Here is a 17,001-nt window from a genome sequence, read left to right as displayed (position 1 = left end):
CAAGTTATTGGGACTCTGTGATTGGGGAAGCAGCTGAAGTTAGACTATATGACAACAACTTTAATGGACACCCAGCTATGCACTTAGCAACACATGGAGAAGTGAGTGATGGCAGTGCAAGTGACACTGGATAGAGTGTGCAAATGTAATCTATGGATGCAGTGGGCACCACCTCTGTGTGTACCATTTTCATGATATCATGATGCAGTCCAGGCCCACAGATCTTGTCCTCTATGCACAAAAGTGGGAGCTGTGCAAATTTCATGGCAGTCAGACAAATCCCATGATAATGATAATGGTTATGATGTAGGCAGTCATCAAAAGCCTGGGATATTATCTGAATTTGATGCAGCAAGTAAACCAAGAACTTCTTATCTAAGGACTCTGTTGCAAAAGACATTGTAACCACATCCGTCATACTGTAGCAAATATAAGTAAACATGTAACTTGGGCATGGTTCATGTATCTAATATTATGACCACCATATCAGTTCTCTAAATGTTGACCTTGAGCACCAAGACTTCCATGAAGTGATTCCATACAGACAGTAATCCTCAATAAATTTCATCTGGGCTTATTACAGCACATGACTGTTTTAATTGGCATTAATTGTCTTTGGGAGTCTGTGTTTCCTTGTAGACTCATTGTTTTAATTTTTCAATTTTTCCCACACACAGGAGTCCAGAGATATTAAATCTTGTGAGTTTGTAGAGCATTTTTCCATTTTGTGTTTCACAAACAACTGATCCAACAAGCCCCAAATATTTTGTTAAGAAGGTCTGTAATTATCTGTGCAAAATTGGTGGGACATCCATCATGTCAGTACAACATCAATTTGTTTATGGCCAATGGGATGTCTTTCAAAAACTACAGATGTGTATCTGTTATTAACTGAAGATATTATGGCAATTCAGAGTCCTATCAATAAAAACAAGGATAAACGATACAATTGTTGAAAAGGCCATGCCTGTGTTGATAGGCCAATTTTACTATTTACTCATTTCTCTCAGCCTGCATGGATTTTCAACTGTCCAGTAGTGCATACTGCAAAGATTATGTCACCCATCGTTCTTTAATGATGATTCATTAAAAAATCTTACATAGAAATGTGCATCATATGCACTGTTTGGAGAACTTTAACTGATTTTGAAAGTCATTGCCACCAAGTTGTTAATGGAGAAAAATGTGGAAAGGATGAAGTGCCATGCAATGCAATATTTACAGAACAATCTTTCAGCTGGTTACAGTCCCACACATGAGCCGCCTCATAGTGAAATAAAGTTGCTGGTTACTACTATTGAAATGTTGGATGCCTTCTTTCATCAATTGCTGTTCTTTTTGAGTGGAAAATTTTATTCTTCACACTGACATTTTCTCAGATTTCTTTTACAGTATTTGCAAAGATAGATCATGAGGGCTCAATATGATCAGGATGCTTTTTGGAATACAACTGTGCTGTTGCTCTAACTGTTTGGTAACATTTACAATAAAGAGATATCTTATCTACTTTATTGACTGAAGTTATGAAAGCCTGAATAGCTTCAGGAGTGACTTTTCTGATCACTATGACAGCAGAGCACTTGACTGATGGGCTTGAAATACAGAAATAAATGTACCTGAGTCACTTGCCTGCTTACATTTTGTACAGAAGAACAGATGTCTGTGGGACCTCCTCTCCTGAGGGTGGAAAACTGTTTGCAGTGATGTTATCTTGTTACTGTTTGATTTAGCTCCACCAGTTACTGTCTAAGTTCTTTTGTAATGATCTTTCCAATGCAACAGTTAAAAGAGTACATAGTTCCATTAGCAAGGTTGGCATTACATTGGTAGCCATTAATGTTAAAAGTTACGTTGTACATCAGAAAATCTGCCACAATGTCCACTATTGCTTAGCTACAATTGCACCTAAATGTATTTACTTGTGGATATAGTCTGTCCTCGCTGCCTCACCTTATCAAACATGAAACTGAATACAGTGTTCATAACTTCCTGAAATACCGGCTCCTTCTTCAAGTTAGAAAGAGGAAATAACTGGTGGAGGTTTGAAAGGTTAACCCTCAAGATGGCTTAGCCCAGTGTGGATGACAAAGTACACAATGCCAGCTACGAGGTCATTACAACCTGCTTTCTGTCAAACTCATTTGAATCAGCAACTTTTCCTCATTCTCAGTACATTATGTTAAACAAATTATTTCTTTTTATACTATACCTACTCTTACTCTGTTCTTAGATATGAGTTTTAAAAAAAATGAAAAGCACAAAGCTTGCAATACAGTTTTAAATAACAAAAAAGGACCATAACAATAATAATTAGAAATAGTAGTCATGCTCATTGGAGAGAACTATTTAAAAAAACTGGGTACCCTTACTGCAGCAACCAACTACATCTACCAATCTTGTTCACTTTTTACAATTGGCATAGAATTTTTTAAAGCGCATCATATTTGCTATTTACTGTAGAAATTAATTATTTCCAAACTGCAGTTTCATCATCAACGCCATTATCAGGTGGTACTGCAAAAAATTTTGCTACATGACATGTGGTAAAGAAAAATCTTTTGCAGTAGCACTTGAAAATGTCCATAAGGCCAAAATTGCAATTGTGAATAAATAATCTCTACAGTCAGTGGTGAATATGATGTCCTTTAAAAAAGCAATCAGTCCGTCCGTTGTCCATATCAGGGAAAACATTAATATTTCATAAATAGTTCTACACATAATCAAAGAACAGGATCCAGTTTTAAGTTACATTTATCAAGCAAAATAAAAAAAACTTAGAACAGCATTTTATATCAAAGAATAAAATTGTATAATACATTGCCCAAGGAGATCAAAAAGATTACTAAAATACGTCTGTGTAAGATGGCAGCTAAAACAGACTTGATAAGCAACAATACCATGGAAGGAAAGTTGCTGCTCACCATATAGCAGAGATGCTGAGTCATAATAGGCACAATAAAAAGAAGATTTACACACTCATAGCTTTTGGCCATTAAGGCCTTTATCAGCATTACACACACATACACACACGCACGCATACACACACTCACGCAAACGCAACTTGCACACACATCTGCAGTCTCAAAGAACTGAAACTACACTGTGGGCAGCAGCACCAGTGCATGATGGGAGTGGTGACTGGGTGGGGGTAAGGAGGAGGCTGGGGTGGGGAGGGGGAGGGATAGTATGGTGGCAGTGGCAGACAGTGCAGTGTTGTAGTTTAGACAGAGGGCAGGAGAAAAGGTGTGGAGAGGGGAGGGGATAAGTAGCGGAAAGGTGAGAAATAAAAATAAATTAAAAGACTGGGTGTGGCAGTGAAATGATGGCTGTTTAGTGCTGGAATAGGAACAGGGAGGGGGCTGGATGGGTGAGGGAGTGACTAACGAAGGTTGAGGCCAGGAGGCTTACAGGAAACTAGGATGTATTGCAGGGAAAGTTCCCACTTGCGCAATTCAGAAAAGCTGGTGTTCATGGGAAGGCACAGGCTGTGAATCAGTCATTGAGATGAGGGGTATCATGTCTGGCAGTGTGTTCAGCAACAGGGTGGTCCACTTGTTTTTAGGCCACAGTTTTTCGGTGGCCGTTCGTGCGGACAGACAGCTTGTTGGTTGTAGTGCCTACATAGAATGCAGCACAGTGGTTGCAGCTTAGCTTATAAATCACATGACTGGTTTCACAGGTAGCCCTGCCTTTGATGGGTAGGTGATGACAGTGAGCAGACTGGAGTAGGTGGTGGTAGGAGGATGTATGGGGCAGGTCTTGCATCTAGGTCTATTACAGGGGTATGAGCCATGAGGTGAGGAACTGGGAGCAGGGGTTGTGTAAGAATAGACGAGTATATTGGTAGGTTTGGTGGATGGTAGGAGGGGTGGGAAGGATAGTAGGTAGGACATTTCGCATTTCAGGGCACAGTGAGAGGTAATCGAAACCCTGGCAGAGAATGTAATTCAGTTGCTCCAGTCCTGGATGGTACTGAGTTACGAGGGGAATGCTCCTCTGTGGCTGGACTGTGGGACTTTGGGAGGTGGTAGAAGACTGGAAAGATAAGGCACAGGAGATTTGTTTTTGTACAAGGATGGGAGGATAATTACGGTCAGTGAAAGTTTCAGTGAGATCCTCGGTATATTTAGAGAAGGCCTTAATGGCCAAAAGCTATGAGTAGGTAAATCTTTATTGTGCTTATCATGACTCAGCATCTCCACTATATTGTGAGCAGCAACTTTCCTTTTCTGGTATTGTTACATCCCATCTGGATTTTCCATTGTTTGATTTTGCCTGACGGCTTTTCTTCGATCCTAGCCCTGTGCTGTTTTTCTTTGTAACTACTTCCTTTCGTATCGCTATACTCAATGTCAAACCTTCTTTCTTTCTTTTCCTGTGTTTCTCTTGTTGCCTTACGAACAGCACTGCACCCTCTACTTATGAGCCACACTGTATCAACCGACTTGGCCGTGTGCAACAGACGGCCTCAAGACCACGCTGATTGTTGGTGCAGCATCTTATGTCCCTCATTACTCCCACCAATATAATTAAGCCTGTACCTTCAAACTGATCACGCCCCTTGTGTCAGTTCCCATATTTCTTCGAGTTATCTCCCACATTTTTTCAGTGCCACATGATCTTACATCTCTAACTATGAACCCCTTTGCACCCCCCACACTTTCTCCATTCTATCCCTGTTCGCACCCACTAAATCCACCTCATCCAGTCACATCTGCCATCCCACTTCTTTATGCTTACCTGCCCTCAAACCGGTTACCCACAGTAATATATATTATTTATTACTGATTAATTATTCTCTACTGTGACCTTTGTGACTTCTCGCCAATTTTAGTGAGTATTCGCCTTCTACTATCATCGTCTTCCTCAGACTGCCTCTCTTTTCTAACACCTGTGCATCCATTTCGCCCTTTTCACATGTATTTAGGTGTATTTTTGCGTAATTTTTCAGACATAATACTACTTTCTTATGTAATTTTTCGCATTTTTGCACCACCATGGATCCTTGCTCCTTCCATCTACATTAATACAGAAAATTTCCTTATCCCTAACCAGATCCCAGCCCCACGTACTGTTCCTGCATTGTTGCTTGGCTCATGAAATCCCCCCTAATGGCCTTACCATCAAATTACCCATCTCTGGGTGCCACCCCTCCTTCCACAATGACCTCCACCTGTTCAGATTCTGCCAATACTTAGCCCTCACCAACATAGTCCTGCAAAACAACATCAACCAAGCCCAATCCTACCAGCAATACCTTATCTCCATCCACGAAATTCTCCTGCTGTGTAATCTCAAATTCTTGGAACCCATAACACACACTGAAACTCTTGCCCTGCAGGAATTTGAGCAACATGCACAACGCCACCTCAGAAAGCTCTCCATTCTGCTCACTTCCTGCTACCGCCTTGGAGTACCACTACCTACCACTTCTACAACAACCTCCAAAACTCCTTCCCACCACCTCACAGAACCCAAAACCTAATCAGACCCGCAACACAGTCATGAACCTTTCCTCCAGAAGCCTTAGTCCGACAGAAATATCAGTCCTTTCCAAAGGCATCACCTTTTGCCCCACTCCCAAATTCAACAATGCAGGACTAGTTAAAGACCTCTCCTTCTCCCAGTCCCTACTTTTTTGCCACCAACCCGACCAATGAGACTCAACCAAAGACCAATATTGAACCTTGCCTAACTCAGTTCACTCCTCTATCCAACCGTGATCCACCCCCACTGCCTACAAACCACCCCCTGTTAACTCTTCAGAATTTCTTATCCTCGAACCTTGCCTCACCATCATTTCCCAAATCCCTCAACATGCATACTAACCTTACATCTGCAGAAAGAAAAACTGATCCCAATCTTATAATCCTACCTTCAGACAAAGACTCCACCATCATTGTTTTGAACCGTAAGGATTACATGACGGAAGGACTCTGTCAGCTGTCAGATACTTCCACCTACAAACTATGCCACAGTGATCCCATTCCAGCAATCCAGCAGGATCTCCAGTCACTACTCAACTCCTTAGGCCCTTCCCAGAACCTCTCCATAGAGTCCATCTCTCTACCCACCCCTACCACAATCCCCGCACGCCCACCTTCTACATGCTCCCTAAAGTTCATAAACCCAATCACCCAGGACACCTCATTGTGGCCGGTTACTGTGCCCCTACTGAGAGAATCTCTGCTCTTGTAGACCAACACCATCAACCTATTATCCAGAACCTATCCTCCTATATAAAAGATACCAACCATTTCCTCGACCAACTCTCCACAGTACCTTTCCCTTTACCACACGGCGCCCTGCTCGTCACTATTGATTCCACCTCCCTGTACACTAACATTCCTAATGCCCATGGCCTTACTGCTATCAAACACTACCTTTCCAGATGCTCTATGGATTCCAAACCAACAACCTCCTTCCTAGTCTCCATGACCAACTATATCCTCACCCACAATTACATCTCCTTTGAAGGCACTACCTACAAACAAATCCACGGTACAGCTATGGGCACCTGCATGGCACCATCCTATGCTAACCTATTTGTGGACCATCTACAGGAATCCTTCCTAAAAACCAAGAATCCTAAACCTCTCACCTAATTCAGATTCATTGATGACATTCTTGCTATCTGGATTGAAGGTGAGGACACCTTATTCACATTCCTCCAGAACCTCAACAACTTCTCCCCCATTTGCTTCACCTGGTCCTCTCAACCCAACAAGCCACCTTCCCAGATATTGACCTCCACCTCAGATATGGCTACATCAGTACCTTCGTCCAAATCAAACCTACTAAACACCAGCAATACCTCTACTTCGACGGCTGCCACCCATTCCATACCAAGAAGTCCCTTCCATACAGCCTAGCCACCCATGGTTGTCGCATCTCCAGTGACAAGCAGTCCTTCTCTAAATATACCGAGGGTCTCACTGAAGCCTTCACTGACCATAATTATCCTCCCATTCTTGTACAAAAACAAATCTCCTGTGCCTTATCTTTTCAATCTCCTTCTATCGCGATTCAACATCTCCGCTATATTAATTACTTTTGAATACATTATGGGAGTGGCAGTGATAAATGTCTTACAAATACTTACTATTAAAAACAGTCTTGGTCACGACTTATTTATCAAGATGACCGGTTTTGACCACTTCTGTGGTCATCTTCAGACCTACAAGTTGTATACAAAGCTTTAATTAGGGGGCTACATACATTAAAGAAAATACATAAAGTTATAAAGCTATAAAACGATGAATTACCATTGAGTAGGAACCTCTTTCTGTTGGAGAATCACTACTGGAGAAACCTGTGCACGTCTTACTATATATATAATGGAGGCTCTGCCCACTTATGATGGCATGATGTCATTACTAACCAATGAGATATAAAATTTTTTAGTTAAAAGAACATTGTCAAGAATTAAAAATAAACACACACTAAACTTCGCTTATTAATCAGCTATTGTCAATTAAAAAATATTTAAATATGTAGGATAAATGAACTTCGGTTTGGCAGTACATGGGTTGCCCTCTCAAGGCCTGTTAGTGAACCATTTGGAACCACTGGTTTCCATGGTGAAGTTGGACGCCATTCCAAAGATGAGGCAGCAGCCTTCTTTCCACTGAAGTTGTTCTTCTACATTAAAACAGATAGCAGTTGCTAACAATTATAATTCTGTTGTGTACATAGTTCCGCGTAGTCAGCATGTACACAACTTTCCCACTAGAGCATGCCCTGCTAAGCACAACAGCGCAGGCACAGCGCTCATCCATCTCCGCACTACGAGATGGCGCTGTTATAGCGACAGACCAAATTCTGCTTCCGTCGATCCACGTATTAATATGTAACGCAGCCAATGATATTGCTGCTAATGTAGAACCTTTTCTCCTCGCAGATCACACTCGCGCAGTGATACCTGAACGCTCGAGGTATTGTAACGAGTGTACAGACCTTCGATTAGTCAGTCTGCATTAGTCTGCATTTGTCTGTACCAGTCTATAGTCAAGTTTCAGTCTGTGCCTAATAAGATTATCATATTCCTGTACATATCCCTGAAGATAAATGTATAGACACTTTGTCAAGTATCAGAGATATGTGAGAATAAGATTAATGTACCAAGACCCAAGGAACTTCAGATTGTCAGTTGTAAATAGCATCCAGAATCAAGTTAAGTAAGGTTTATGATTTTTATTATTTTAATAAATGTGTGTGAAAATTAATCAAGTTCTGTTTAAAGTTGGCCCCGTCAATCTGCTACTCTAAGCATGCAAGTGGCATTTCTATCGTCTGACCTAACAGCAGAAGATAAACATGCCACGATAAGACCACGAGACATATTGCTGACACTCGCCTACTTCGTTAGAGTGACAAGTCAAATAATCTGATGGTGTGTGTACCGAATGTCTTACAGTACGCACACCACAAATTCCCATCAGGTTGATCTGTTATATCAATAATTACAAGAAACTAATGGTGCTGTTATAAATTCTAAGAAGAGATTTACAAAAATGACATACATGGGACCTATTTCAGATAAAATAAATAATTTATTTAAGAATACAAGTGTGACAATAGCATTTAAAACTAATAACCCCCTACAGATGAAACTGAAACACCAAGAGTCAGGCGTTTACAAAATAATATGTAATGACTGTGAGAAACAGTATATTGGCCAAACTGGCCGTAACTTTCTAACACGTTTTAAAGAACATACTACTGGTTCTGCATGTACCAAATCAATATTTGATCAACATCTTGATGGATACAATCATTCTGAGGGTTGCATTTCTAACAATTTGAAAATATTACATACTGTGCCAAAAGGACCACTGCTAAATACTTTAGAAGAAATTGAAATCTTTTCACTTCACAAAAGTAATCCATTATCTGTTTTAAACGAGCAACTTCAATTCAAAGACAAACATTTCTTTGAGCTTTTCGATGATCTGCTTTAGAATGTTTACTCTTCTGTTTTTTCTAAATTATAAATACTTTTAGGAAATATTTTTATCCTTACATTGTAATTTTATTTCAACAAACATTATTTTATGACTGACTACCTGTTTTAGAATTTTTGCTTACATGCTTTTAGACTGCATATTGCTAATTCACATCCTTTTATTTTTGACACTATGGCTCATCGTATTATAATTTAAAATTCCATCCATTTGCATTATTTTTATTTGTTTATAAGACTGGCATATAACTTAAGGAATAGCAATGCCTTTTAAAAATTGTCACATTTAATTTACATACGAACTTCATAGACTATATTTCATATATATGTACAACTTCTTTGTATTGTATTTGTGCAGCATGTAGTATACATGTCAGCCTACTCATTGAAAATCATTTCAATAAAGATATGTTGCTGCTCAACAATACATTGTCTGACGTGACAGTCTTTGCCATTCCACTTTCGCAAGAACTTCATTAGAGAGTAGCCTGCTGCCACATCTTTGCACTGGTGTTTGTCCTCATCATGGCAACCACTAGTTCGCCTATCAACTTTACAACAACTTCAGTGGAAAGAAGCCTGCTGCCTCATCTTTGGAATGGCGTCCAACTTCACCAGGGCAACCAGTGGTTCCAAATGGTTCACTAACAGGCCTTGTGAGGGCAACCCATGTTCTGCCAAACCGAAGTTCATTTATCCTACATATTTAAATATTTATTAATTGATAATAGCTGTTTAATAAGCTAAGTTTAGTATTATTTTAATCCTTGACAATGTTCTTTTAACTAAGAAATTTTAAATTGTTATTCAACTTATAACTCACTGGTTAGTAATGACATCATGCCGTCAGAAGTGGGCGGAGCCTCCATTATATATAGTAAGACGTGCACTGATTTCTCCAGTAGTGATTCTCCAACAGAAAGAGGTTCCTACTCAATGGTAATTCATCGTTTTATAGCTTTATAACTTTATGTATTTTCTTTAATGTATGTAGCCCTCTAATTAAAGCTTTGTATACAACTTGTAGGTCTGAAGATGACCACAGAGGTGGTCGAAACTGGTCACCTTGATAAATAAATCGTGATCAAGACTGTTTTTAATAGTAAATATCTCTGCTGAATGGTGAGCAGCAACATTCCTTCTCTGGTATTGTTACATTCCATCCAGATTTTCCATTGTTAGACTTCATAAGTAAAGCATACTACAAAATTAAAGATTACTTAGAGGACTTAGAGTCATGGTGAATAATGAAAGGGGACAGCTACAACACCCTGTCACATTACTGAGCAAAATGCAATTCTTTTACAAACATGTCCCCAGCTCTATAGTGTATGACAGTAATGTCTGTCATTTTTGTAAACTCAGCATCTGACTCACTCATGGGGCATTGAAGCATGTTAAGGACCTGGAGTCACCTTTCCAAATAGATGCAAGTTCTTGCCTCAAGAGTCACCAGTGGTGTCCAAAGTGTGTGTACATTTTATAATATAAATTATTGTATGAGCATTCTGTCTCAGTTCTGCAAGCACCACTGTAACATTTCTGTTTAGTGCAAAACCAGAGTGATCAAAACTTAACAGTATATATGATTCACTTTGATCTTTAACTTTCTTGTCACAAAAATTATCTTGGAGTTCATAAGCAATTCATGCTAAAATCTTGTATGTGGTCCCCTTTGCAGATTTTTTCATACAGTAACTGTGTTTACACAAAAAATATGGTGCTTCATGCCCACCCCAATGACTTAAAAAATTAATAATATAACCTTATGTGTTCATTTCATTCCATGTTCCACAAACAGTCAGAAATGACTACTCATTAGCACTTAGCATGTGTTTAAATTACTTGGGACACTTTGTTGTATTAGAGATTATCAATAAACAGAAACTAAGAGACTATTTTCAGAGCTTTTTATAATTGAACATAAGAAATTTTTCTAGGGTATGATTTCTTATTTGTTTTTAAGTGTTTCAATTTCAAACATTCTAGGCCAGCTGAGAGACCATCTATATGCATTTAGCACAACACATCAACAAGAAAAGTGCTTGAGCTCTTGAAGTGGTTGTTTCTGTTGACTGCTCGCTTGTACCACTTTCTGGCTTCTACCCTGTGGTTATAGCAATGATGTCTGGAAGTGACTTGTGAAGTGTGTATTCAACATATTTTGATTCTTCTACAATGTTAGAATGATTAGTTTAGTTTCACCCATTTACAAGCTTGAACATCAGTGAAACAGTGATAGAAAGTATATCACTGTATTAAAAAACTCTTAAATGAGGAACTGCTTATTTTGTCTTTTTCCTCCTGTTTTGGCATGACCTTCATCATTTGCTTGGTTTAAGTTTTTAATGTACAGGGAAATTTGGTGGGGGGCAGAGGGGTGGGAGACAAGAATTTTCTAGCAGTCTGACACAGTACACTATGTTCTGACTGTGGAAGTTTCGTTGATCTCAATCACAACTCTTTTTAGAAATATGTAACAAGCTAATACTCTTGACTTTCAGTCTTCCAAAATCTCTTTAACACAAACTGGACAATAATCTACTTTTTAGCACCCTACAAGAGTTAATAATTAACCACAATGTGTACTTTCAGTATTTCATGCCTTATTTCATACAAATTTAACAAGGGAATAATGTTCTGATGTGAAACATAACATAGTATCTTTATCACCTTGATTCATTATTACCAGAAGAAGAGGGAAAATGATTTTTATTAAAGAGGAATCAATAGGAGAAGAAAATTATGCAAGGCTTCAGCACATGATGAATGAAAATGTTGAAAAGAGATCTGCTATAACTAGGGAGAGCATTTTTTCCTAGAGACAATGAGGTTGCACTGAAAACTACACTTTTTTGTTGAAGATGATCTGGAAAAATACATAATACATCAACAAGATGTTCCAGGTAATTGTCCCAAAGTTAAAGGAATTTTGGATTTTAGTACACAAAGAAAATCCAAATGTGTGATGTTTAAATATTTGGAAATATAATGTCCTGCAATTCCAAAGTCAATTAATTTATCAAAACTGGATGCACTTCTCTGTAAATAGTGATTCACAATCTTTATTTCTAGAAAAAAAATTCTTGTCTGTCTACTGATTGCTGTTTATTATTTTATGATCACTGTATTCAGCCACTGTCACCATTTTCTGGTCACATTTGTAGTTACACAATGACCCATCTCACAGAAACACTTATGGTTTCACTGTCATAAAAATTATTAGCTTATAAATAATTTAAGAGCAAAAGTAACAGATGTTCAAACAGTGGAGGAGCTTAGATGCCAACGTATACATAACAAGTCTGAATACTTGCCAGCAGTCAGACAAACACTTATATGAGGTAGAGTGCCTACTCCGTTTTTTGTGGTCAAAGGCATATCAGGGGCCGAAATTCGTCAAAGACTTTTGGTACAGTACAGGAACAGTGTTTTGCCGCAACACTGTGTCTATGAATGGATTGAAAAATTCTGACATAGTCGCACAAGTGTTATGCACGATAAAGGAGCCAGACAACCGTTTACCGCCACAAATGAAGAAATTGTTGAGCATTCATGTGAAATGATTCTCTTAGGCGGGCAATTAACTACTGATGAAGTGGCACATCATCTGCAAATTAGCCAGAGTTCTGTCTACAGGATCATTCACAGCAGACTTGGATTTCATAAAGTTTGTGCAAGATGGGTTCCAAAACAACTGACAGTTGCTTAAACAAATGTGCTTGGACATCTGCAAAAAAGATTTGGATCATTATGGTAATGAAGGGGACAACTTCTTAGACAGGATCATTACTGGTGATGAAACATGGATCCATCATTACGAGCTGGAGAGTAAAGGCAGAGTATGGAATGGAAACATCCAAATTTGCCATGCAAGAAAAAGTTCAAGACCCAACCATCCACAGGAAAACTGATGCTTAAGGTTTTTTGGGGTACACAAGGTCCAGTACTGGAACATTATGGGGAAAGGGCCACAACAATAAACAGTGTATGTTACACTGAGATGCTTACTGCTAGGCTAAAGCCTGCAATTTGAATCAAACACTGAGGATTGCTGTCAAAAGGTGTTGTGTGTTGTGATGTTGCTCAACAATGCCCGTCCACATACTGCAGCCCACACTACTGAAATGCTCCAGAAAGTCAAATTTGAAGTACTGGATCATCCTCCATATAGTCCTGATCTTGCCCCTTCTGACTACCACTTGTTTGGTCCACTCAAACAGGCATTAAGGGGCCATTGATTTACCTCAGGTGAAGCAGTGAAAGTAGCGGTGCATTCCTGGCTTGCAGCTCAACTGAGAACCTTCTTTTATGAGGGCATCAGGAAGCTTGTACAATGATAGACCAAGTGCGTTGAAACACAAGGAGACTATGTCAAAAAATGATGTTCTAGTAAGTTTCCTATTTGATTACAATAAAGTTTTATAACTACTTTGTGGATAATAATGGACTTGCCCTCGTATATCTGGCAATAACAACGTAATTTGTAGTGTTACAGAAGTGAAAATAGTAAAGATGGCATGATAGTGAAAAAATGTGACAAAAAATAAAATTCAAGAGAGACACAGGCAAATCTTCAAACATTATTATGTCAACTGGAACCACAAAGTTATTAATTTTTTTGCCTCAAGAATCTACCCTAGACCTGACTGCAGCCAACAATGAGAAAATGAAGATAAGTAAAAAAGTTTTTCATTATCTTACTCCCCTTGAAGCTTTTGAAGCTAATGAAGAGACTAAGAAAAATTTAATGGTGATGTGTGGGAGGGCAAGATTACAAACTGCCCACCCAATCTAAACAATATCCTGGTCAATTCTTATGCCACAACTACTTCCAACTCTTGCTCACATGGCTGATATTATTGCGAAAGACCTAAGTGCAAGACCTAACCATCCAACATGTTCTCCAGACCCAGCACAGCCTTATCCTATCCCATCAGAGGCACAGCCATCTATGAAAGCAGCCACATAATATACAAGCTCTGGTGCCATTTCTGCACAGTGTTTTATGTGCCCACAACCACAGACCAGCCGCCCACCCATGCAAATGACCACTGCCAAACTGTGGCTGAGAGGAGAGCTGACCACCAGGTGGCTGAACATACTGCTGAACATGGTGTGCCAGATTTCAATGCCTGCTTTGGGACCTATTATGTATGAATGCTTCCTCCCGACAACAGCTTCTCTGAACCATGGAGATGGGAGCTATCCCTGCAACATATCCTTCATTCCTTTAGCCCTTCTGGCCTAAATTTACACTAGCCCCATGCTTCACAACCACTACCATCCTGCCCCAGAACCCTCGCTTCATTCACCTTACACCCATACCCTCTTCCCCAATCTTACAAGTTACTCCTTCCTACGCTGTCTATCTGCTGCTCTCTCCACTGCACAAACTCACCTGTGCCTATGTCCGTGCCTGTGTCATATTTCTGTCTTGTGTGCACCTGCTGCCTCCCTCTGGACCATCAGCCACTGTTTCCCAGCCTTCCCTCTCTGTCCCTGCATCTGTGTATGTTCAAGGGAAAGATCAAATGTGATATAGAATTGTTTTCTGTAAGCTTTTTTGAATCTAAAAAATTACACCCACTTCATATTTTTACATGTCTTCTGACATTGCTACATATTTTTCCCATGGAATTGGCAACTTTTTGGATGCCATCCTTGAAGAAAACAGAGATACATGTGTGCAGCAACTTGCACACCAACTCTTCTACCACTGTGTTGTCATCAAACCTTTGTCCTCCAAGTTGTTCTTTCAGCAGTCCAGACATATGGTAGTTGCAGGATGATCAGTCTAGACTGTAATGTCCCAGAGTTGGACAATGAATTTCCTCCAGTTTTTGCCTCTTTAAAGCAACAGACTGTGGCCTTTCATTGTCACACAGAAGAATCATGTTTCAGATTGCGTGCTGGCTCTTCCTACCACCGAAGCAATTTCAGATGTTATCTGATATGATGCTTGTCCATAGTCATCTTTGGTGGGGTAATTTTCCCACAGCTACTCATTCTGCCACAAATTTTTTATGCTATTCATACACTTGGGTCTTCGAAAGAACTTCTTCCCAAACTGTGCACAGAGCCTCTTCAAATATTCCACAAGTTAGGTTCCCCTTCTTTTGCAAGAAACTTGGGGATTATGTACTGTGCAAGGGACTTGCGTACCTCTTGCACACTAACTGGAGCACCACAATGCTATTCCAGACACCCCCCCTCCCCAACATTCTGTCAATGTTGTGCCCATTTCCATGCACTACCACAGACACCACAGCTAAATCTGGTTCATATTTGAAAAGCCTTTGTATGTGTACTCTACATATATGAATGATTCATCTAATAGCTAGCAAGTTTTCAATCTTGGTTATTACCTTGTTGAGGACTTTCAGTTAGGACTTCCCACTTATTTATACTAGTAACTTATTTCAAATGGAGATGCACTGTAAGGTCTTTGATGCATTTTTACCTGGATAGCATTTCTTGACTACACTATTCCACTGACCATCAAGTCCACATGTCAGACTTTGTTTTAGTCTAGTTGCTGATGTATAATACAATTTGCAATCCACAACTGCTTTTGTTCCTGGAAGAACTGGATAGTCACAAGTGAACCTCGATTCACCATAGAAGCAGTCAGCATAAATTGATTCTGATGTGAGTCTAGGACACTTTCCTGAAATACAAAATGAAGATGTACATAATATACCACTCTCAGTTTTACATACTAAATGAATTATATCAAGTCAGATTACAGCATTCACAGCTCAGCTATATCATGTAAATTAGTGAATGTCCTATTTATAACAAAATATTGAGCCACTTCCTGAAAATACCTTCAAGACAGCTTAGTATGGGTTTTGTAAAGGCTTCTTTACAGAGAAATAAATGTATGATCTCACTATCTCTGTCATGGTAGAACTAAATAACAAAAGTTACAGTGTTAGCATTTTCTATGGTCTTTCCAAGGCCTTTGTGTAGATTTTCTATGTAAACTAAAATGTTATGGCATTAAAGAACATAGAAAATAGAGGGTCACTTTAACAAATGATACTGCAGGAATTAAAATAAATTCTGAGTGAAGATACAAACACAGTGTCCTGCAAGGTTCAGCACACATTCTGGTCCTGCTTTTGACATACATAAATTATTTACTAACCTCAAAAACTCTGCACTATATTATCACTGCTATTAATTACTAATTAATGTTAAAACAGCAGTACCATGTAATAACATAACAGTGAAAAGTTGTATGATTAATATTCATTCATTATGAAAATGTCTTGTTGCAGAGCATGGAACAATTAGATAACAGTAATAGAAACCTCAAAGGAGAGACAGACTACAGCTACAATATCAAAATAACATAATGATGAAGGATGAAAATTTGTACTCGACTGTGACTTGAACCTGGATCTCCTGCTTAATACAAACAATTGCCTTAACCGTCTCAGCCATCCGGAGACACTTCTTGTCCGACCCAAATTCTCTACTTGCCATGTACTAGTAGGTCCACTGTCCATTCATTTACTTTCATGCAGCAAGTCCTGTATTCCCCCCAAGAGACACAGGCCCTGTTGTGCATTCACACTGAAGTTATCAAGGCAGCCATGCCAACAGATATACTACACTGCACAACAGAATTGAAGCATTACTTTTTCAAAACCACATAAATCCAATCCAATGTGAAGCTTAAGTTTGAAATTTGGCTCAAAGGTGTTTACAACCTTTCCTTGTAATGGTGCAAAAGCGTGGTATCCTGCAACATTGCTCTTGGGCTCAACAATGCTTTGAACAGCAAGGTGTTCAAATGTGTGAAAAAATGTCTACAGCTCAGAAGTTCACATGATGGGTAAGTTGGGTTAGTGATGTCACATTTGCACCACATTTCTATGATATTTGTACATACTCCAAAGCAGAAAAAGGTGCCTGCAGGCATGCTTTGCTACTGCTGTTTTGCTGCCAGACTGTTGCTCTTGTGTCTGATAGCAGGCCATCCAGAATCTGAGAGCTTCAAAGCAGTTGCCAGTCTGTAAGCACACAGG

General features: G+C 39.3%; 1 protein-coding gene across 1 annotated transcript in view; it reads right to left on the bottom strand.

Moving 5' to 3' along the window:
• The window catches only part of LOC126412178 (modular serine protease-like), a 328,117-nt gene that overhangs the window by 116,185 nt on the left and 194,931 nt on the right, over positions 1 to 17,001 (bottom strand). The window contains exon 7 of the mRNA XM_050081661.1: positions 15,426 to 15,632. Within this exon, the coding sequence (XP_049937618.1) occupies positions 15,426 to 15,632 (207 nt within the window). The remainder of the gene's footprint in view (positions 1 to 15,425; positions 15,633 to 17,001) is intronic.

The sequence above is a fragment of the Schistocerca serialis genome, chromosome 7, assembly GCF_023864345.2.
Source record: "Schistocerca serialis cubense isolate TAMUIC-IGC-003099 chromosome 7, iqSchSeri2.2, whole genome shotgun sequence".
Classification (NCBI taxonomy): Eukaryota; Metazoa; Arthropoda; class Insecta; order Orthoptera; family Acrididae; genus Schistocerca; species Schistocerca serialis.
The sequence above is the reverse complement of the archived record's forward strand: the minus strand, read 5'-3'. Positions and strand labels throughout refer to the sequence as shown.